Below are 23386 nucleotides of genomic sequence, written 5' to 3'. Positions count from 1 at the left end.
TCATTTGGATTCACTGTTATTTCAATTATTTTATCATTGCATATGTATTTGGAACCACACTACAGGAGGGGATTTTAACATGTTACCCTGGACTGACTCTTAAACTTGATAACCACCATCACTGTGTCTTTCCTAAACACACTGTGCTTTGTCTAAACAGTTCCATCAACTCATTCTAGAAGTATTTCATTCTGCTAACCACCAATCAGCCGTGATAGGTAATATGCTGCAGTGATGCAGATGCTGGCAGTGATGATGACTGTTCAAAGAGTGAAGTCATAGTTAAACTTCTCCCTTGTGTGAGTAATTGTTTGTGTGTTTCAACTGCATACTCACATTTCTTGCATCCATAGAGTGAAAACATGTCCGAACAGGCTCTTTTCTTTGCTTCTGAACACCACCCTTAAAAAAAGTCCCTTTTAAAACACACACAGACGCCGCCCAAATTCCAGTTGTGAGAGGTGCTGAAAAGATTTGGGTTTCAGTGTGATAAACTTAAGAGTACATTGTAAGACAAACAAAGCCCCTCTCATTCTTAGAGAATACATGGGGTCCTTGTTGACAGGTGTGCAACACCACTCTATACTATAGATGGAAATCTAGAGGTACTTAGCCATGGACCTAGCCCCCATTTGTTTTACTGGAGCAAGTGACTTGCGAAGAAGATTTTCTGTTAACTAGTCCTTTAGACGCTTTGTATGTAGTTTGGTCCTTCAACTTTCCCCCAAACACACACAATCTGTTTTAAGGATTATTTAAGTGATTAACAATGACTGATAGAGGATTCAGCAACCAGAACAAACTCAATAGAAATCACTGACAGAGGCGGTGGCTTAAATTTTACGTTTCATCAAACTGGCAAAGGTTCATCATTGACTAACTATGTGTCTGGGCACCCTAACCGTGAGAACTGTGCAAAACAGTAGGCGCATTTCATGTGAGCATTACACAAAAACTCCCCGGCCTTCACAATAGTGCTCCACCTCTCTGTTTGCTCAAAGCACGAGAGATGCAAGAAAAGCTGTGGGTCTGGGTGTGGGAGAGCCTGAATGACATGGCATTGATGCTGCCGCTGTTCGCTGACCCTCGAAATGCAGGCCCAGCCCCCAGTGTGAAGTGTCTTTGTGTTGGCAGATCCCAAAGTAGCAGGGAACCAGCAGAGAGGGGGGGTGGGATGGGTACCAGCCGGGGGAGGGGGGAGGGGTTTAACACTCTTCTCTAGCAGGACGCATGCTCCATAGGAGGATTAAGAAGACTTTATTATAATAGATCATTTGCATACCTCCAGAGGGTGTTAACCTTTGACACCTCTCTAGCACCACTGACAAACTGACAACAGAAACCGCCTCACTCAATATCGGAACCTTTCAATACATGAAGCAGATCTTGCAGACAGAAGAGTGTAAATAACTAGAAGCCTTTTATGAATACCCAGATGCAATGTTCTCCATGTGCATGGAATGTCCACATTTTCAAGTTAATCAATATCTTCATTTTTTCAAATGATTTTGAAGCATCTCATTGAATCATCCCATATGAAATTACACTTGTTTGAAAGAAAAAAGTGCATACAGGACCTAGATGTGTGTTTATGGTTTGATTTGATTTATTAGGATCTATTTTAGTCCTCATTTTGGACGAATCTTCCAAGAGTCCCTAACAAACTTGAAAATGCAATTTACATTTTCACAAATAACACACTGTTACAAACAACAGATATATCACACTGACATATTGACAAAAACAAAAATGTAATATATAAAAAAGTAGATAAGAAAAAGAGGATTGTGTCGAGGCACAGATCTGGGGAAGGGTACCAAAAAAAATTCTGCAGCATTGAAGGTCCCCGAGAACACAATGGCCTCCCTCATTCTTAAATGGAGGAAGTTTGGAATCCTCTTGACTCTTCCTAGAGCTGGTCGCCTGGCCAAACTGAGCAATCGGGTTAAGGGCCTTGGTCAGGGAGGTGACCAAGAACCCGATGGTCACTCTGACAGAGCTCCAGAGTTCCTCTATCAAGATGGGAGAACCTTCCAGAAGGACAACGATCTCTGCAGCACTCCACCAATCAGGCCTTTATGGTAGAGTGGCCAGACGAAAGCCACTCCTCAGTAAAAGCCATATGAAAGCCCTCTTGGAGTTTGCCAAAATGCACCTAAAGGACTCTCAGATGGTGAGAACCAAGATTGAACGCTTTGGCCTGAATGCCAAGCGTCACGTCTGAAGGAAACCTGGCACCATCCCTACGGTGAAGAACGGTGGTGGCAGCATCATGCCATAGGGATGTTTTTCAGTGGCAGGGACTGGGAGACTAGTGAGGATCGAGGGAAAGATGAACGGAGAAAAGTACAGAGAGATCCTTGATGAAAACCTGCTCCAGAGTGCTCAGGACTTCAGACTGGAGCAATGGTTCACCTTCCAACAGGACAACGGCCATAAGCACACAGCCAAGACAATGCAGGAGTGGCTTTGTGACAAGTCTCTGAATGTCCTTGAGTGGCCCAACCAGAGCCCGGACTTGAACCCGATCGAACATTTCTAGAGAGACCTGCAAATAGCTGTGCAGCAACGCTCCCCGTCCAACTTGACAGAGCTTGAGAGGATCTGCAGAGAAGAATGGGAGAAACTCCCCAAATACAGGTGTGCCAAGCTTGTAGTGTCATACCCAAAAGACTCGAGGCTGTAATCGCAGTCAAAGGTGATTCAACAAAGTACTGAGTAAAGGGTCTGAATACTTATGTAAATGTAATATTTCTGTTTATTTATTTTTTTCATTTGCAAAAAACAATCTAAAAACCTGTTATTGCTTTGTCATGGGGTATTGTGTGTAGATTGATGAAGGAACATTTTAATTTAATCCAATTTAGAATAAGGCTGTAACGTAACAACATTTTGAAAAAGGAAACTAGTCTGAATACTTTCCGAATGCACTGTATAGTCCAAAGCGTACTTAACTTGTTAATACATTTTTAACCAACAACGTTCCTTCCGTCTGTTGTATGATTAATGTCCATGTATGGTAACATAAGACAAGACAATGTCTGTCTTCTTCAGTAGATTTTTCTGTGTCTTTGTGAGGACGGCTGTCTATGTTTGGCTCTCAGCTCAAGGGGCTCTCCTGTCCACGTACACGCTGCCTCACAAAGAGGACTTGACACTGAAATTCCTTCAGATGAGAGTTGCTAGGTGATGCCATTGTTCATGCCTTTTTTGTGTCCCCATATTCATACCCAAATTCTAAAGTTCTTTATGAAGACCATCTCATTAGTAGTCACATATTCATACCAGCCCACCCCTCCACTTGACCCCTCCCTTTCCTAGGGTGGGAAAGACCTGTTTTAAATAAGATGGTTTGTGGAAGATGCTTCCAGCTACTTGTAAGACTGTCCAACAAGATAAGGACTCTTATCTTAACACCTCAAGATGACCACAAGTAATACCCACTGGTTTCTTCACTCTCATTTTCTCTCTTACCGAAGTAGTACTAGTAGTAGGTGAGAAGAAAAAATGTTACATTATAAATCATGTTATTACTATTGATAAGGATATAAGAATATAATACAGATATAATCAATATTCAATTAACAATTCTGGGGCAGGGGACTAGGTGTGTGTGTATGTGTGAGCACGTGTGTGTGGTGTGTTGATTTTTTTTTACAAATAGACATAGTACAATATTGTATTTTTTTTCTAAAAGCTAAAGTACTAGGGGGATAGCCTACAGTCGTTTCACTGAATGTACATCCGCACTGCACAGGTAGTATAATCTTATGACTTGACCCCACCTCTACCGCATACCATATATGGATTGTGCCCACATTCCAAAGGCGGAGCTCATCATGCCACCTGTTTTTCTATGGAACTTTCGGCTGAACCAAAGGGCGGTTAACACCGGTAGTGCTCACAGAAGTTCGGCGATATTCCGAGATCAGATCAGAGAGGAATTGCCGTCAAAAGTTTTTTTTTAAATGGATTTCCGTCGTGTTACTTTTTATTCTTTGTTTTTGTATCTATTTATTAACCATATATTTATTACTCTTCACGCGAAAGAACGTACGTACTCTATTTTTCGTTTTAAAATGCGATTGTAAAGAGGCTTGCTTTGTGTTTTATGAGTTGGGGGATTGGGCTGTGACATGGTATTCTTGAAGTTTTGTAATATTCTTGCAATATTGTCTATATTACAGTGTTATACAGTCTTTTTTAACAGTCTTTCCTCCAATATTTCTATTTTCTATTCAAAGTATTGCTTTTTCTATGATAACTAACTTGTCAATATGGGGAAAGATCCCTCAAACAATTCCATGGGCTTGTTCATGTACTGTTCAGTTTCTTTTTTGATGAAAATAATTGTAAATTGTTAAATACAAAAAATAATTAGCCTATGTTGACTTAAATAAAAGAAAGGCAGTACATTGTAGGCTAACTTTGCTACTTTAAACATGTAATAATGATACTTTTCATTATTCTTAATTTATACAACTTGGTAATGGTGGTATTTGATCATGATTTAAAGGAAGGAATTTTACTTCACAATGAGGACTTGACACTGAAATTCCTTCAGATGAGAGTTGCTAGGTGATGCCATTGTTCATTCAAAGTTTTTAGTTTCAGTATTGGAGTGGACAGGGTCTTGTACTGAAGGGAGAAGGGATGGGAGTGTAGGCTGTGATTGACTTGCATGGGTTCTTAGAGATGTTCCCAACAATTTTCACTCCCTATATCATGCTATTTAAATTCCCATATTTTCCTCTGCCTTTTTCATGCAAACACGGGGGTTGAAGGACATGGTAATTCATAGTTTACTTAAATGGACATGGCTTATTTGATCAGATTTGTCATGCCAGGGCATGTCCTCTTGAAAGCCATGGATGGCGTTATATTGGGCCCTATTTGGTGAATCTAGGCCTGGCAATTTCTAGCAGGCTACTTTAATAATTGTTGGCTCAGAGAAACAAAGTAACTTTGATAATCCAGTTTACTTGTAGAGTACATCGCTTATTACACATGTTCAATTTCTTATAACACATCAGAACTTATGCCTATTATTTTCTCATGAAAAGGCTCCTCATATGAACTAAGAATGTTTACTAATAGTGCTCTAAAATGATCTCTGTAGAGGTGCTGCTGGATATGAAAGCTTCAGGAGGCGAGTTGGGATGGTTGACCTGGCCATATGAAGAAGGGGTGAGTAGTTACCATACCATATAGTGAGAAAATATAAGGATTGCAGTAGTCTAACCAGATGGATGGTCTACACATGATACACCAGATGGTGTGAAACTTAGGCTAGATGTCACACAATGTAGATTCCAAGCCACATTTTGAATTGCAGATTTTTGAAAGGTCACATGCAAGACATTCTCTCCTCGCTCATTCCTTCAGAACAGTTTTCTGTGAAAGATGTAATGAGTGGCAGCTCGCAAAGTTTTGGCAAAGCTAGCCTACACTGGTTTTAGACCAACCCTTTCATAATACAACTATGAATGTCATAAAATGTCAGCGTAAGAGCTGCATCTGAATTTACAGGACAAAAGTACATTTTCTAACTGAAAATAGCCAACAGGTTGTCATCATTCCAACAATATTCCACCAAAAACTTTTTTGTTGTTGCTGTGGTAATATAAATTTGGGAGGTTCCTGTCAGTCAAACTAGAACACAAGACTGATGGAAGGAGAAAGGAAGGGAGACTGGGTGGAGGGGGAGAGAGGCATTCCTCTATCTATAGTAGTGTGGTTGACTGTCTTAAAAAAGCAACAGGACGTGGTCAGCGTCAGTGCCCTAACTGCTTTTCTTTTGTGACCGTGAAGTTTACAGATCCTCCAATGCATTCTCTATGTATTGGGTAGGATTCCCCCCTATTTTATGATGTTTTGTCTATTCTCACCAAACTTCCTCAAACTTATGGAACACATTTACATTTGACTTTGGAGTGGATGTTTTAATAATGCACTTTGTTCTTGATCTATATCTATCTTCTCTTCCTTCTCACACTCTCCCTTCTCACACTTGGAATAAAGCACTCACTATGCATGGTCCAATGAATTATGCCTTTATGGAAGCCATCTGAGGGGTTAAATGATTTCATGATGGTTATGCTTTTAAAGCTATGTGCTTAATTAATGGATTCCTTTAAATCCTGCTACCAGGCAAGCATTTCCTTATTTTCCCTCTCTTAAAACAGACTTAATCACAGCCAATATTGCTGCCATGTCTTTTCCATGAACTTATAAAAAAAACTTTAACTGCCATAATGCTTGGTATTCCACAAAAGTATTTGTTTTAGTGTTATGTCTGTGTCACACAGGCACCCACGTCAGTTCGTGGAAACCACACATGTAGTGAGCAATCCACGCGTCCAGACTAAATCCTTCCCTGGCGTGTGGAAGAAAAGTAGCAGGAAAGCTTGAGCAGTTTATAGGCTTCTCAGCAGGCAGACAGTTGTTTCATCAATAAAACAGCAACTGATCCTTGACGAGAACATAATCCCCTTAATCTTACGCTCATTCTCTTAAAACCCTCTCTCTCCTTCCTTCACTTGTTGTGTCTTGCCCTGTACATTGTGTTAAACTAAACCTCTGTTCTCTCTCTGTTTCAGTGGGAGATAGTCCAGACAGTGGTGAATGGCTCCCTCCTCTACACTTACAGTGTGTGTAACATCGACGCGGGTGAGCAGGACAACTGGCTCCGAACCACCTTCATCCAGGGGCGCCCAGGGACCACCCGCATCTCTGTGGAGCTGCACTTCGTTGTGCGGGACTGCAACACCTTCGACGGCGCCTCGCTCACCTGCAAAGAGACCTTCAACCTGCACATGTTCGAGGCCGATGCCGACGTGGGTACCAGCTTCCATAAGGGCCAGTTCCGCAAAGTGGCCACCATCGCGTCGGACGAAATCACGCGGGGCCGCGGTGTGCTGAAGGTAAACGTGGAGACACGGACAATGGGCCCTCTATCCAGGAAGGGCTTCTACCTGGCCTTCCAGGACATGGGAGCGTGTGTGGCACTGCTCTCTGTGAGGGTGTACTACAAGACTTGTCCGTCCACCGTGCAGAGCCTGGCCGCCTTCCCAGAGACGGTAACAGATGCCCTGAGGGAGGTGGAGGGAACATGTGTGCAGAACGCCATGAGCCATGCCACCCCACGCATCTACTGCACCGCTGAGGGAGAGTGGGTGGTGCCCGTGGGACAGTGCCAATGCCGCGGAGGCTATGAAGTTGTTGGAGACTCCTGCCAAGGTAAGACTACAGCCAGGCTTCACGTAATGCATCTCCCTGCACACCCCAACACCCTACCTGTTGTAATGTTAGGTGTTCGTTTTCAACTGCAGCTGTATTTACAGAAGTGCAAGGCCTAACCACCACCCTGGCTGGGTTTTAGAAATGACTGCACACTGTGCACAAGAATGTTAATTGTGATTTAAAACACCTCACAGACATGAATGTTAATTTTGATTTCAAACATCTCACAAACAAAAATAAAAGCAGGTCAGGTGTAGAATGATTTACAGGAATGAATGTAGACAAAACAGTGAAAGGTATTTGGACATGTTTTTGTTTGTTTTGACAGCAATACCAAGAGATGTTTAGGATTGTAACACTATTTCCAAACATAATATGGGAGAGGGACTGCATGTGGGAGAATGTGGCAGAGGTACAAGGCATAAGGGAATTTTGGGGAAGTTTTGACTGCTGTAAAGAGCACTCCTGGTCATGAATCATCCTACCTGTTAGTGTTGGCCAACATTTTCTTTCCACTGTGTTTGTCTCTCAGGACTTAGAAATGGGGTGGGGTGAGGAGGATACTGTTTTATGGACAATGAAAAATGTACGAGGGAAATCTGTTGTAGACTATAGGGGCATGAGGCGTAAAAGTTTGTAGTTTAAGTAGGAATGTTGTTTAAGAATGTTTGAATGCATATAATCCGGATACATCTGTTTGTTTGAGGCAAGGGGACTGGTAGAGGCATTTGTTTTTTTAATGTTGTAGTTGAGAAACACTGAGAGTACGCCTAGATGGAACACATTGCAGTAATGAATTGAAATGTAAATGATTTTTTGCTCACATTGTTTGTATGAAAGTTGTCATGTCTTTGGTATTCCAGGGTGTGGTGTGTTGAGCTATCAGGAGGAAACTGGAAAGGAGGGGGGGGGGGGGGCAGGGAGGGAGGAACATTACATTACTTTACGCTCAGTGAACTGGGGATTTCTGAAAGGAATTCGTTCACCCTCACGTCCCCTCCCGTACTGATTGGCTAAGGAGAGCCATGTGACTTGATGTGCCAGCTGAAGAGTACCTGAGCAGTGTGTCTTCTCCACACAGCTATTTGTGTGCGTCCATAGCCATGGCTGAGGCGAACCACAGATTACAGGGACTGTGCCATCACGCCCATCTCAGTCAGGAAGGTTATACTGAGTCAGTCTGTGGTTTATGACGGGACAAGATGCTCCCTTGTTGAAGCCAGAGATCCCAGTCACCTTGGGTGGTATAATTACTTGGATTGTATCCCTTTGACTCCCTATTACAGTAAAATATAGCCAATAGGCTAGGCAACCAGGTTAGCTCATAGATCAGGGATCATCAACTAACTGAACTAAAATATAAACGTAACATGTAAAGTGTTGCTACTATGTTTCATGAACTGAAATAAAAGATCCCAGAAATGTTCTATATGCACAAAAAGCTTATTTCTCTAAAATTTTGAGCGCAAATTTGTTAACATCCCTGTTAGTGAGCATTTCTCCTTTGCCAAGATAATCCATCCACCTGACAGGTGTGGCATATCAAGAAGCTGATTAAACAGCAAGATTAATACACAGGTGCACCTTGTACTGGGGACAATAAAAGAACACTCTAAAATGTGAATTTTTGTCACACAACACAATGCCATATATGTCTCAAGTTTTGAGGGAGTGTGGATTTGGCATACTGAGTACAGGAATGTCCACCAGAGCTGTTGCCAGAGAATTTAATGTTCATTTCTCTACCATAAGCCGCCTCCAACGTCGTTTTAGAGAATTTAATGACCCCAAGCATACAGCCAATGCAATGCTGGAATGGTTTCAGAACAAGAATGTGAAAGTCCCTTTGTGGCCCAGCCAAAGCCCAGACTAGAATTGAAAATCTGTGGAAAGACTTGAAGATTACGGTTCACCGCCGTTCCCCATCTAATTTATGAGAGCTTGATCAAATATGCAAGGAAGAATGGGATAAAATCCCCAAATCCAGATGTGTCTCTTGTGGATACAGACATACCCAAGACGACTCAAAGCTGTAATCGCCGACAAAGGTGCTTCTACAATGTATTGACTCAGGGGTGTGAATACTTATGTAAATGAGACATTTCTGTATTTCATTTTCAAAAACATTTCTAAAATGTCTAAAAACTGAGGGCCAAACCCGGGCCGCAGGCCGCCAGTTAGGGAACCCTGTCATAGATTGTTATGTTGTTACCGTACTACATTAAAGAGACATTTATCTTAACATTGAGAAAGTATTCCACCATACCATAGCTCCAAGCCTGAGGAAGGGTACCCCGAAGGGTCTGATAGTTCCAGCCGAAGGGGGAAGGCCAAGCTCAGGAATGTACCATGTCCAGAACTGTTGGCAGAGGCATCTGTCAGTGCTGCTGTGAATCGCATCACAAGAGACATGCCAAACAGAAGATGTATTAAAAAAATACATTAATGATGCAATTTCAATGCTGTTTGAGTTTCTTTGTGGATCACCACATTTGCTTGAGATGATTTTACTGCAACATTGCTCACTGCATCCAAGTTTTTTGACATAGGCGTTTCAAAGAGCTGTCAGTCAAGGCGAGCTCATGAATATAAGTTCTCCGCCACTCAGGCTGTCTTTTCAAACTTCCTGGTAGTAAGCCATGAGAGAGAAATGCCTTTTTCCCTCAAAAATGTCAGCATTTCTAATCCCCAAAAATATTATGGGGGATATTATAGTCACTCAAAAGGCCATTTTACATGGGAATGACTGTTCGGGGCCTTTAAAAAATATATATACAGTTGAAGTCGGAAGTTTACATACACCTTAGCCAAATACATTTAAACTCAGTTTTTCACAATTCCTGACATTTAATCATAGTAAAAATTCCCTGTCTTAGGTCAGTTAGGATCACTACTTTATTTTAAGAATGTGACATGTCAGAATAATTGTAGATAGAATTATCACATTCCCAGTGGGTCAGAAGTTTACATACACTCAATTAGTATTTGGTAGCATTGCCTTTAAATTGTTTAACTTGGGTCAAACGTCTCGGGTAGCATTCCACAAGCTTCCCACAATAAGTTGGGTGAATTTTGTCTCATTCCTCCTGACAGAGCTGGTGTAACTGAGCCAGGTTTGTAGGCCTCCTTGCTCGCACACGCTTTTTCAGTTCTGCCCACAAATTTTCTATGGGATTGAGGTCAGGGCTTTGTGATGGCCACTCCAATACCTTGACTTTGTTGTCCTTAAGCAATTTTGCCACAACTTTGGAAGTATGCTTGGCGTCATTGTCCGTTTGGAAGACTTCCTGACTGATGTCTTGAGATGTTGCTTCAATATATCCACATAATTGTCCTCCCTCATGATGCCATCTATTTTGTGAAGTGCACCAGTCCCTCCTGTAGCAAAGCACCCCCACAACATGATGCTGCCACCCCTGTGCTTCATGGTTGGGATGGTGTTCTTCGGCTTGCAAGCCTCCCCCTTTTTCCTCCAAACATAATGATGGTTATTATGGCCAAACAGTTCTATTTTTGTTTCATCAGACCAGAGGACATTTCTCCAAAAAGTACTATCTTTGTCCCCATGTGCAGATGCGAACCATAGTCTGGCTTTTTTATGGCAGTTTTGGAGCAGTGTCTTCTTCCTTGCTGAGCGGCCTTTCAGGTTATGTCGATATAGGACTCGTTTTTACTGTGGATATAGATACTTTTGTACCTGTTTCCTCCAGCATGTTCACAAGGTCCTTTGCTGTTGTTCTGGGATTGATTTGCACTTTTCGCACCAAAGTACATTCATGTCTAGGAGACAGGACGCGTCTCCTTCTGAGTGGTATGACGGCTTCGTGGTCCCATGGTGTTTATACTTGCGTACTATTGTTTGTACAGATGAACGTGGTACCTTCAGGCGTTTGGAAATTGCTCCCAAGGATGAACCGGACTTGTGGAGGTCTATAATCTTTTGATTTTCCCATGAAGTCAAGCAAAGAGGCACTGAGTTTGAAGGTAGGCCTTGAAATACATCCACAGGTACACCTCCAATTGACTCAAATGATGTCAATTAGGTCATCAGAAGCTTCTAAAGCCATTACATCATTTTCTGGAATTTTACAAGCTGTTTAAAGGCACAGTCAACTTAGTGTATGTAAACTTCTGACCCACTGGAATTGTGATACAGTGAATTATAAGTGAAATAATCTGTATGTAAACAATTGTTGGAAAAATTACTTGTATCATGCACAAAGTAGATGTCCTAACCGACTTGCCAAAACTATAGTTTGTTAACAAGAAATTTGTGGAGTGGTTGAAAAACTATAGTTTTAAATACTTCAACCTAAGTGTATGTAAACTTCCAACTTCAACTGTATATATATATTAAAAGATGACAAAGCCAGAAAAGACCCAAACAGGGTTGCCATGACAAACTTGTTCAGTTCATTATTATACTAATTTATAATACTGAGTCATACCCTAATTCTCTGTACAGTCAAGCAGAAACACATTCCTGTCAATGGCAAGGGATTTATGTCTCTAAAGGTCCAGAGAATATCTTCTGGGAACGAGGAAGTAAAGGGGAAGGTTGGGCCAGGATGACTCAAATAAGATGGCTGTTCATGACTCAGTATGAAGTCATTAGGGAGGGTAGTTGGTGGTTAGTGGACAGTTGGCGGGCACATGAGAGGTTGGTCAGTTAGATGTGTGGAACTGCCAGGAACTTAGTTAAGTTAGGCAAGGGGCGGTAGGTAGCATAGTGGTTAGAACGTTGGACTAGTAACCGAAAGGTTGCAAAATCAAATCCCCAAGGTAAAAATCTGGCGTTCTACCCCTGAACAAGGCAGTTAACCCACTATTCCTAGGCCATCATTGAGAATAAGAATATTTGTTCTTAACTGACTTGCCTAGTTAAATAAAGGTAAAAAAAATGTTGTCAAGAGGATTAGTGTGGAGCAAAAGGACAGCTGTTTGTGAATGATATGCCCAACTTCACTCCTCTTTGCTCTTTCATCCGGTTGTTAACACAATGAGCTCTCTAAACCTTGTTCCCACTCATTAGAACAATGGGCCTACACAGAGATCAAAACATAGATGAAATTAACAGATACATTACTGCCTCCACCACTCCATTCATTCATAAAGAGCACTGCCATGTCCAAAGGGACTGAACAGGACAATGTGAGGCATTATTTCAGGTACCACTTTCAGTCAGATATTATTATTATTTTCTTTAGTTTTGTAAGAAAATCTATTTTTTTTTTACTCTTAATGCAATTCATCAATAACAAACAACCACATTAATATGTAATAATTCTGTCAAATTCCTTTTTTAGTCTTGTAAAGTTTCGCCCACTGAGATTCAAACATTCTCAGAGTGATCTTGAAAGAATGCTGTCACTGATATATGCAGCGCACATGCCACCATTTTAGGGCTCTAATGAATAAACACAACATATTTATGGAACCACTCAGTCCAATCCCAGTCACAATAGATGAATAGGGGTAGGGGTGCTTTGATACGTGGCAGGAGTCCTACTGCTCCTTCTCCAGATGAAACAGGCTAGCCCCCTTTTCTTATGCGTTCGGAGCACTATACACCCCTACACTCCCAGAGTGATTCCCCAGAGAGAACTTCTGTTGGTACTTGAGACCCTAACCCATCCCCCATCCATCTATTCTTCTCAATCCCCCCTACTCAAACTCAAAACTCCTATCCATTGTTCTATTGTGGGGCTGGTTGTTACGCAGCGGTCCTTCTGCCATGGTGGTTAAGTCACCGGCAGATCCCTCTTGTCCATCACAGGTCACCCTCTTCACTATAGAGGCCTGATGAAAGACTTATCCCCTGGGGAGACATTAGAATAAAGGGTGTGAGAGAGGAGATCGCTTCTTAAAGTAAACATTCACATCGATTCTCCTAAAAAATGTGTATTGATTTAGGCTCCAACAACACGGTCGGTCAACAACATCTCCCCTTTACCAGTTCTACTTCCTCCAGACTTCCTCTCCCTTGCTCCATCCTAGCATGTTGTCACCGGAGGAAGGAAGGAAGTACAGTTTCAGACTTGCAATCCTTGCATCCTGGTTTCTGTCCAACACACACACACACACACACACACACACACACACACACACACACACACACACACACACACACACACACACACACACACACACACACACACACACACACACACACACACACACACACACACACACACACACACATCCTACACAGGTCAATTGAATATCTTCAGCAGTAACCATTTTGCTATTTCCGTTAGGCTCCTCAAACAATACCCACACCAGCATTCACAGTGCTGATTTTGGAGTTCAAAAGGGAACGGTTGTACAGAGTGAACATCTGCTATGTTGAGTGTTTCCGTGGCATCCGGTTGACTGTCAGTGCAACTTGAGAATGGAACTTGAGGCGCAAAGGACAAGTGGAGGCAAATCGTCCGGAAAATCCCATTCCATTCTGTTTAAATACAAAGCCTCAGTGATTACAGTTTAACCACAGCCTGAGTTTCCTGTCAAGCCCCAGGCGACTGACAGAGATATCGTTTTAATGTATTGTAACTCAATCACACACTCTTTCCCTTGTGTACGTGTGGATACTAATAATACTATAACTGATAAGCATCCTCCTGTTTCTTTCAGCATGTACACCAGGCTCCTTTAAAGACTCTGTGTCCAGTGAGTCCTGTGAGGTTTGTCCTGAGAATACTGAGCCATCCACAGCCGGCGCCCTCCTGTGTCCATGTATGGAGGGATTCTACCGCTCCCCATCAGACCCTCTTATGTCAGCCTGCTCTGGTAAGAACAATGGCCAGATAGTCAGCTACAGCCAGGCCTATCACTAACAAAGGATTAGCCAATTCTACAGCCATTCCTTGTTTTATCCTGTGTCCTCATAGGCTATACTGTCTTTATGTCATCATCATTGTTGATAGAGGGATCTGAGCGTTCTTCATCTGGTGTATTAACATTTGGAATGTCTCATAATAACTATTGTCTACTTTCTGCCTCCTCCTTTAGCCCCACCAAGCGCCCCTCGTGACCTGGCCTCCACCACTCTGTCAGCGGACGGCAGGCTGCAGCTGTCCTGGAGCCCCCCACTGGTGACAGGAGGCCGCCGGGACATCTGCTACAGCGTGGTGTGTGAGCGCTGCACCGGGGCCCTGTGTGTGCCCTGTGGGGAGAAGGTCCGCTTCCAGCCCGACCCCACGGACCTCCAGGACACTGTGGTGACTGTCAGCCAGTTGGAGCCCCACCTCAACTACACGTTCACTGTAGAGGCCCGCAGCGGAGTGTCTCAGTACAGCAGCCAGAGACCCAGCAGCACCATCACCACCTCTCTGCACTTCACTGATCCCCCCAAGGTGACGTCCATCCGTCTGGATGAGCGGAGCCCCACCAGCCTGTCTCTGTCCTGGGCTCTGTCCAGCCGAGCACCATCCCATATCACCCACCGCTACGAACTCATGTACCGCAGGAAGGTAAGACAGACAACTACACTCCTCCCTCTCTCTTCTCTCCATGTCAGTCACACATTAAACACAACATATATATAATAGTATTAGTATATCTCTATAGTGAATCCCCTCTCAGTGCTCCTCTCTCTCCCTGTCCCGTGCAGGAGGACGACAGTGAGCGTGATGTCACTGCATACACAGTCCTGGTTCTGGACAAGAGTACGGTGCAGATCAGTGACCTCTCCCCTGACACGGCCTACGTGTTCAGAGTCCAGGCTCTCAGCCCTGAGGGAAACCCAGGGGGATACAGCATGAAGCATGAGTTCAAAACCTTGCCCATTGGTAAGTGTGGCCCTAGAGACACCACACTGTTTGTCTCTAATATCCAGACAAGACGTTTAAAAATGTGAGTGTATTGTGATCTCACTATGTTGTCTGTGGTTGTGTTTCAGCAGAGTCTCAGGTCCAGAACTACACAGGGGTTATGGGAGCTGTAGTAGGAGGAGGAATCATGCTGCTCGTCGTTGTAGTCCTTCTACTGCTGCACAAACGGTTAGAACACACTAATCCTATCATATCCCTCTGTCCTAAGATGTAGTTCACATTTGGTATTTCATTACATTTCCATTTCAGTAATTTAGCAGATGCTCTTATCCAAAGCGACTTACAGTTAGTGCATTCATCCTAAGATAACTATGTGGCACAACCACATACTGTATCGCAGTCATAGTGAGTAAATGTTTTTCTTAATAAGCTGATTGAGAATGTAATGCCATGTCATCTCGAAGAGGGTTTTTATCAGTAACAGCCAGAGTAGCTGTTAAAAACTGTAACTGTAGCTGACTGGGTCTGTGGCTGAAGATGATGCTGCCCTTACTGATACGGCAGCCTGTCTGTATATACGAGTATAGGACGAGTCAACAACATTATCTGGATATGAGTTAACAGAATGTGAACTTTTAAAAGTGAGATTTTCACTGGGCAGTTTAATGATACCTTACATAATAAGAATGTCTTAACATTGCATATTGTCTGGCCAATCATAATAGTGACTGTGCTTCCTAACAGGAGAATGAACTACCGTCATAGACAGGGATCAGAGGACCCCTACTTCTTCAGCACAGGTAGGAATCACAGCATCCAAGAAATACACTACATGACCAAAAGTATGTGGACACCGGCTCGTCGAACATCTCATTCCAAAATCATGGGCATTAATATGGAGTTGGTCCCCCCTTTGCTGGTATAACAGCCTATACTCTTCTGGGAAGGCTTTCCACTAGATGTTGGAACATTGCTGCTGGGACTTGCTTCCAATCTGCCACAAGAGCGTTATTGAGTTCGGGCACTGATGTTGGGCGATTTGGCCTGGCTCGCAGTCGGCGTTCCAATTAATCCGAAAGGTGTTCGATGGGGTTGAGGTCAGGGCTTTGAGCAGGCCAGTCAAGTTTCACACCGATCTCAACAAATAATTTCTGTATGGACCTCGCTTTGTGCACGGGGGCATTGTCATGCTGAAACAGGAAAGGGCTTTCCCCAAACTGTTGCAACAAAGTTGGAAGCACAGAATCGTCTAGAATGTATGCTGTAGCGTTAAAATGTCCCTTCACTGGAACTAAGTGGACTAGCCTGAACCATGAAAAATAGCCCCAGGCCATTATTCCTCCTCCACCAAACTTTACAGTTGGCACTTTGCATTGGGGCAGGTAGCGTTCTCCTGGCATCCGCTAAACGCAGATTCGTCCGTCGGACTGCCAGATGATTCATCACTCCAGAGAACGAGTTTCCACTGCTCCAGAGTCCAATGAAGGCAGAGAAATTTGACTAACTGACTTGTTGGAAAGGTGGTATCCTATGACAGTGCCACATTGAAAGTCATTGAGCTCTTCAGTAAGGCCATTCTACTGCCAATGTTTGTCTATGGAGATTGAATGGCTGTGTGCTCGATTTTATGCACCTGTCAGCAACGAGTGTGGCTGAAATAGCAAAATCCACTAATTTTAAGGGGTGTCCACATACTTTTGTATATATAGTCAAAGTCCCTCTATTGGAACAGCGATGTGCATTACCAAAGAGATTATCTCCCATCTTCAATCTCCTCCTTGACTAATTGTCTTTCACACTTCCTCAGATCAACTGAAGCCCCTGAAGACCTACGTTGACCCACACATGTACGAGGACCCCAACACGGCTATCCTGAAGTTTGCCAGCGAGATTCATCCCAGTCTTGTCACTAAGCAAAAAGCCATCGGAGCAGGTAAATGTCAAACTAGTTTACAGTAATATTTTGAACAAATCTCACTGATCCCCTCCCCCAAGAAGAATGTTATGAATTCATATTATTCTCTGTGTGTTTCTGTTTCACAGGAGAGTTTGGGGAAGTGTACCGTGGTGTGATGAAGGCTCCAAGGAGAGGAGAGGTAGCGGTAGCCATCAAGACATTGAAGCCAGGCTACACAGAGAAGCAGAAGCAGGATTTCCTGAGTGAAGCTAGCATCATGGGCCAGTTCTCCCACCAGAACATCATCCGCCTGGAGGGAGTCATCACCAAGTGTGAGTTCCTGCTCTCAGACACTGTCTGCGTCTCAAATGGCAGCCTCTACTGATTCACTGAATAGTCATTTATTGTCAGGTGTGTGCGTACTGGTAGCGAAGTCAGGTGCAGGAGAGCAGAGAGTTGTGAACAGGCACACACTTTATTGAGTCAGGAGAAACCAACAGACGGACGCAACTGCGTCAAAACCTCCAGCCATTAGGAAAAAGTGCAAAACGCGCAAAACATTCACAATAATTTATGTTTAACAATAAACATCTTCGTGAACAACACGGTATAAGCAAACCAGTCTGGCGCGTCAACAATTAACACGTAACACAAACAATTTCACATAAAGACATGAGGGGGAACAGAAGAATAAATACATGCAGTGTGATTGGGGAATGGAAACCAGGTGTGCAGGGAACAAGACAAAACAAATGGATACATGAAAAATGGAGCGGCGATGGCTAGAAAGCCGATGACGTCGACTGCCGAACGCCGCCCGAACAAGGAGAGGAGCCGACTTCGGCGGAAGTCGTGACATTTATTAGTTATTATTAAGTTATTTACTTTATCTAGTAACATCCCCTATTTCCCATCTCCACCATACTGTGCCTCTTTTGTAGACATGAAGTACTACATTGGTACCTTTTTATAATTTTCTTCTAGCAGTCAAGCATGCCATGATTGTGACAGAATATATGGAGAATGGAGCGCTTGACAACTATCTAAAGGACCATGATGGGGAGATGTCATCGTACCAGCTGGTGGGCATGCTGCGTGGCATCGCGGCCGGCATGAAGTACCTCTCTGACATGAGCTATGTTCACCGAGACCTGGCTGCCCGCAACGTTCTGGTCAACAGCAACCTGGAGTGCAAGGTGTCTGACTTCGGCCTGTCCCGCGTGCTGGAAGACGATCCTGAGGGCACCTACACCACCAGCGTGAGTCAAACATCCATAGTACTGATATTAATGTATGGAAACAGTGGGGGTATAACAATCTACTTTGTGCTATGCACTTAGTAGCCTTCCCATGTCTTTACTTATAATTGGTTACAAATGATTGGTGATGTTGACAGACACTCACTCCGCCTCCTAAACCTTTACATTAGTAATAGCCATGCCTCCAGTGAATACATTCCCTTCAGTCTCATTCTTATGATTAGTTATTGTTGCTGTTCCTTCAGGGAGGGAAGATCCCCATCCGCTGGACCGCCCCAGAGGCTATCGCCTACAGGAAGTTCACCTCGGCCAGCGACGTGTGGAGCTTCGGCATAGTCATGTGGGAAGTCATGGCCTTCGGAGAACGACCCTACTGGGACATGAGCAACCATGAGGTAGGCCCTACTGGGACATGAGAAACCATGAGGTAGACCCTACTGGGACATGAGCAACCATGAGGTAGATCCTACTGGGACATGAGCAACCATGAGGTAGACCCTACTGGGACATGAGCAACCATGAGGTGGACCCTACTGGGACATGAGAAACCATGAGGTAGACCCTACTGGGACATGAGCAACCATGAGGTAGACCCTACTGGGACATGAGCAACCATGAGGTAGGCCTACTGGGACATGAGCAACAATGAGGTAGACCCTACTGGGACATGAGCAACCATGAGGTAGACCCTACTGGGACATGAGAAACCATGAGGTAGGCCCTACTGGGACATAAGCAACCATGAGGTAGACCCTACTGGGACATGAGCAAACATGAGGTAGGCCCTACTGGGACATGAGCAACCATGAGGTAGACCCTACTGTGACATGAGCAACAATGAGGTAGACCCTACTGGGACATGAGAAACCATGAGGTAGGCCCTACTGGGACATGAGAAACCATTAGGTAGGCCCTACTGGGACATGAGGAACCATGAGGTAGACCCTACTGGGACATGAGCAACCATGAGGTAGACCCTACTGGGACATGAGAAACCATGAGGTAGGCCCTACTGGGACATAAGCAACCATGAGGTAGACCCTACTGGGACATGAGCAAACATGAGGTAGGCCCTACTGGGACATGAGCAACCATGAGGTAGACCCTACTGGGACATGAGCAACAATGAGGTAGACCCTACTGGGACATGAGCAACCATGAGGTAGGCCCTACTGGGACATGAGAAACCATGAGGTAGGCCCTACTGGGACATGAGAAACCATGAGGTAGACCCTACTGGGACATGAGCAACCATGAGGTAGACCCTACTGGGACATGAGCAACAATGAGGTAGACCCTACTGGGACATGAGCAAACATGAAGTAGACCTTACACTTAATCCGTCCACTCCCTTCCCTGTTTTATGGAAATAACAGAGCGCTGTAGGTCTGGGTAAACACAAGGCCTCTGTGATGCATCATCTCTGGGTATTTATCCTGGGTGGAGTGTTTAAAACAACCCACTAAGGGCCTCAAAGTCAAAATAGTTCCCACAGTCCTCTTCACATAAAACTGTTAGTGCCCACATGCATTAAGACAACACATAATCTTACAGTCTGTTGGTTTAGATCACAAACACTAGCTCTGTGAGACATGGTCTAAACCCCGCTTCTTCCTCAGGTGATGAAGGCCATTAACGAGGCCTTCCGGCTGCCTGCACCCATGGACTGTCCATCCACCGTTTACCAGCTGATGCTGCAGTGTTGGCTGCAGGACCGCTCCAAACGACCTCGCTTCCCAGACATCGTCAACATCCTGGACAAACTGCTCCGGAGCCCAGAATCTCTGAAAACCATTGCTCACTTTGATCCCCGGTAAGATGCGAATGAATGAAGCTGATTTCCCCTGGACATGACAGTTGATTTATTTCAATCACATACTGTGAATATAGCATTTACTTACCAATCTATTTCCCCGTTTTTTCCACACAGTGTGTCCATCCGCCTCCCCAGCACCAGTGGCTGTGACGGCTCCCCCTTCAGGTCTGTGCCGGAATGGCTGGAGTCCATCAAGATGAGTCAGTACACTGAGAGCTTTGCCTGCGCTGGAATCACAACCATGGATCAGGTGCTATCCATGAGGCATGAGTAAGTACTACACACATACAGTAACCATGCACCAGCCTCACCACATTACATGAGCTAAGTAGGGACACTGCCACGTTTGAAAAATACAGTAAGAGTATTCAGATCTTTGTTAAGCATTTGTTGTCCGGTATGCCACACTCATCTATGGAATGCAACACTCTCATTCATGCTGCACTCATAAAATGCCCCTCCCCATACCATTCCTCACTGCCCCACCCTATATAGCACCACTGGCTGTATCATGTCCGAGTAGGAAGTTTCAAATGCAATCATATTTTATCATGTGCTACCTATTGGTTTGAATGTGAAACATTTTCCTAACAGCTCCTGTCTCTATCTTTCTTCTCTCTCAGGGACATCAGGAACATTGGCGTGCGGTTACCAGGTCACATGAAGAGAATCGCCTACAGCATCGTTGGACTTAAAGACCAGACCAGCTCACTCAGTGTTTGCAGTACAGTGTTTGCAGTGTGAGACCCCCAACCTGAGATTCCCCAAAATAGGACTGCACTGACCACCTTATTTCACTGTCACATTGAATAGGGAAATGGAACAAGTTGGGTTGAACATGTACTAATAATGGCTGAGCCACGCTGCTTTAGACTGGTCAGTGGCATGACTGAAGAGGACCTTGCCTGCCAGCCACTCAGAAAAGACTGGCATGTAAAACCTCCATGAAGAACATGTCAGTTACATGTCAGTCCTCCATGAAGATCTCCATGACAAGAGACGCTGAGAGATGGTTAAAGGAGAAGTAATGCATCATATATAAATAACTTTTTATATTATCAAGTATGGAAATATAATGGTAGATAGGAAACGACAGGCTTTGGAGGAAGCTGTATGAGACCTGAGACTTTTTTCTCTCAAATGGAAGTCTGAAAAACAAAAGACATTCAAGCTAAGGCACTCCAGGACTGGGTCTACCTCCTCAAGCACTCACTTATTCCTCTAGTCACTTCTGGACTTATTCGTTTCATAAAGATTTGAGGTTTTGACGTAACAGATAGATAGATGAGAATGCCAGTCTACTCAAATGACAGGTTTATTGGTCTTCTGAATTATTCCAGTCAGGTCAAGAGATCAAATACCTTTTCTTTCTTTTTGATTTTGTAGGTTCCATCCTGTCTGCAATCCACCTCATATACTTTTCTCTCATACATTTTGAAATAGTATTTTTCTTTAGTTTACAGTTCATCTCCATCTACTCTTAGTGGTTCTTCCATTATTATTTAATATTTATTTAATATTTTATATTTATTGTATTTTTTAAATTAAAGACACTGCTCTGGCACATTTTTAGAAATATAGTTTTCTGTTTCAATAAAATCATTGTTTCCTTGTAGCAATCACTTGTCTGAATTCAATCAACCAGCAGAAAATAATATCAACTACTGTACATTACATTGTAGTTATACTATTTATACACTGGATTCTCAACATAGCTCACTGTAATATCTACTGCTGTACATATCATTCTAGGTATATATATTTTGTGTAAATATGCATAGATTGCATTAGGATTACTAATTTAATGTTATTTGGGTTCACTGGATTCGTTCTGATATTTATGATTTCTTGTTTCTGATGATTATTTGTGTGCTTGTTTGACTTTTTTCACTGTTAAGGAGCTAGAAACAAGCATTTCAGCACATGAAACATTTCGATTTGATAAAAAATACAGGCAAGAAAAAATCATGTTTGATTGAAATCAACATTTTGGGGGGTATTTCCTTGACAACCACCCTCCAGTTGGCGATAAGCACAGTCAGCTTCGATGTCAGTTAGTGACTACAATTGCAGTCTGGAATGTTCCATCTCTACTCTACTGTACTTCATCACATATGTATCATCTGTTACTGAGCCCCTGCTAAATTCATACTCGCTGTATCTAGGACTCAATATTAATTTCTCTTCAATTAATTGTTCACTTGCAATTTTGAGTGGGACAGTTATTACAATGTCTCTAAATGTAATATTGACACGTTTATCTACACTGAATAAAAATATAAACGCAACATGTAATGTGTTAGTTCCATGTTTCAAAAGCTGAAATAAAAACCAAAAAGCTTATTTCTCTCACAATGTGCACAAATTTGTTTACAGTCCTGTTAGTGAGCATTTATCCTTTGTCAAGATAATCCAACCACTTGTCAGGTGTGGCATATCAAGAAGCGGATTAAACAGCATGATCATTACACAGGTGCACCTTGTGCTGGGGACAATAAAAGGCCACTAAAATGTGCAGGTGTGTCATAACACAATGCCAGATGTCTCAAGTTGAGGGAGCATGCAATTGCCATGCTGACTACAGGAATGTTCACCAGAGCTGTTGCCAGAGAATTGAATGTTAATTTCTCTACCATAAGCTGCCTCCGTCATTTTAGAGAATTTGGCAGTACGTCCAACCGGCCTCACAACCGCAGACCACGTGTAACCACACCAGCCCAGGACCTCCACATCCGGCTTCTTCATGTGCATGATCGTCAGATGGGGAGGGCAGGGTGACGAAATAATGAAATGTTATCTTTGCACAGATATATGCGTTGCTCCTCCACATATACTTTCTCCTCTCAGTCCTTGTATGATTGTACAGTGAGATCAATGGAAGGTTGAGACCATTGCTGCACCTCTGCCCAGTCATGCGAAATCCATAGATTTCAGCCAAATGAATTTCAAGTGACCGATTTCTAATATTAACTCAGGAACATCTTTGAAATTGTTGCATTTCGATTTTTGCTCAGTTTACATGTCCTGATGTGCATTTGTGTACGTGTAACAGATGTGAAATGGCTAGCTAGTTAGCGGTGGTGCGCGCTGATAGCCTTTCAATCGGTGACATCACTTGCTCTGAGACCTTGAAGTAGTGGTTCCCCTTGCTCTGCAAGGGCCGAGGCTTTTGTGGAGCGATGGGTAACGATGCTTCGTGGGTGTCAGTTGTGTGCAGAGGGTCCCTGGTTCGAGCCCGGGTATGGGCGAGGGGACAGACGTAAAGTTATACTGTTACATTGATGCTGTTGACCCGGATCACTGGTTGCTGCGGAAAAGGAGGCGGACTAAAGTTGTTACATACGTACAGTTGAAGTCAGAAGTTTACATACACCATAGCCAAATACATGTAAACTCAGTT

The 23386-nt window shown here is 43.4% G+C and overlaps 1 protein-coding gene across 3 annotated transcripts; it reads left to right on the top strand.

The window, feature by feature from the left end:
- Positions 1–3806: 3806 nt before the first annotated feature.
- On the top strand, positions 3807–22329 carry LOC139555005 (ephrin type-A receptor 2-like). Of its 3 annotated transcripts, none has more exons than XM_071368392.1 (15): positions 3807–4053; positions 5120–5187; positions 6600–7239; positions 13876–14031; positions 14254–14714; positions 14855–15032; positions 15146–15242; positions 15759–15814; positions 16822–16947; positions 17058–17243; positions 17896–18170; positions 18416–18565; positions 19790–19983; positions 20101–20256; positions 20610–22329. In XM_071368392.1, exons 1-15 carry the CDS (start codon positions 3969–3971, stop codon positions 20728–20730), a joined length of 2949 nt encoding a protein of 982 aa, XP_071224493.1. In that variant the 5' UTR covers positions 3807–3968; the 3' UTR covers positions 20731–22329. The 3 variants fall into 3 exon arrangements, with proteins under 3 accessions (XP_071224493.1, XP_071224475.1, XP_071224484.1); XM_071368374.1 differs by having other exon boundaries at positions 3808–4053; positions 15143–15242; XM_071368383.1 differs by having other exon boundaries at positions 3811–4053; positions 15143–15242; positions 17899–18170.
- The last annotated feature ends 1057 nt before the right edge of the window (positions 22330–23386 follow it).

The sequence above is a fragment of the Salvelinus alpinus genome, chromosome 2, assembly GCF_045679555.1.
Source record: "Salvelinus alpinus chromosome 2, SLU_Salpinus.1, whole genome shotgun sequence".
Classification (NCBI taxonomy): domain Eukaryota; kingdom Metazoa; phylum Chordata; class Actinopteri; order Salmoniformes; family Salmonidae; genus Salvelinus; species Salvelinus alpinus.
This window is presented reverse-complemented; position numbering and strand designations above follow the sequence as displayed.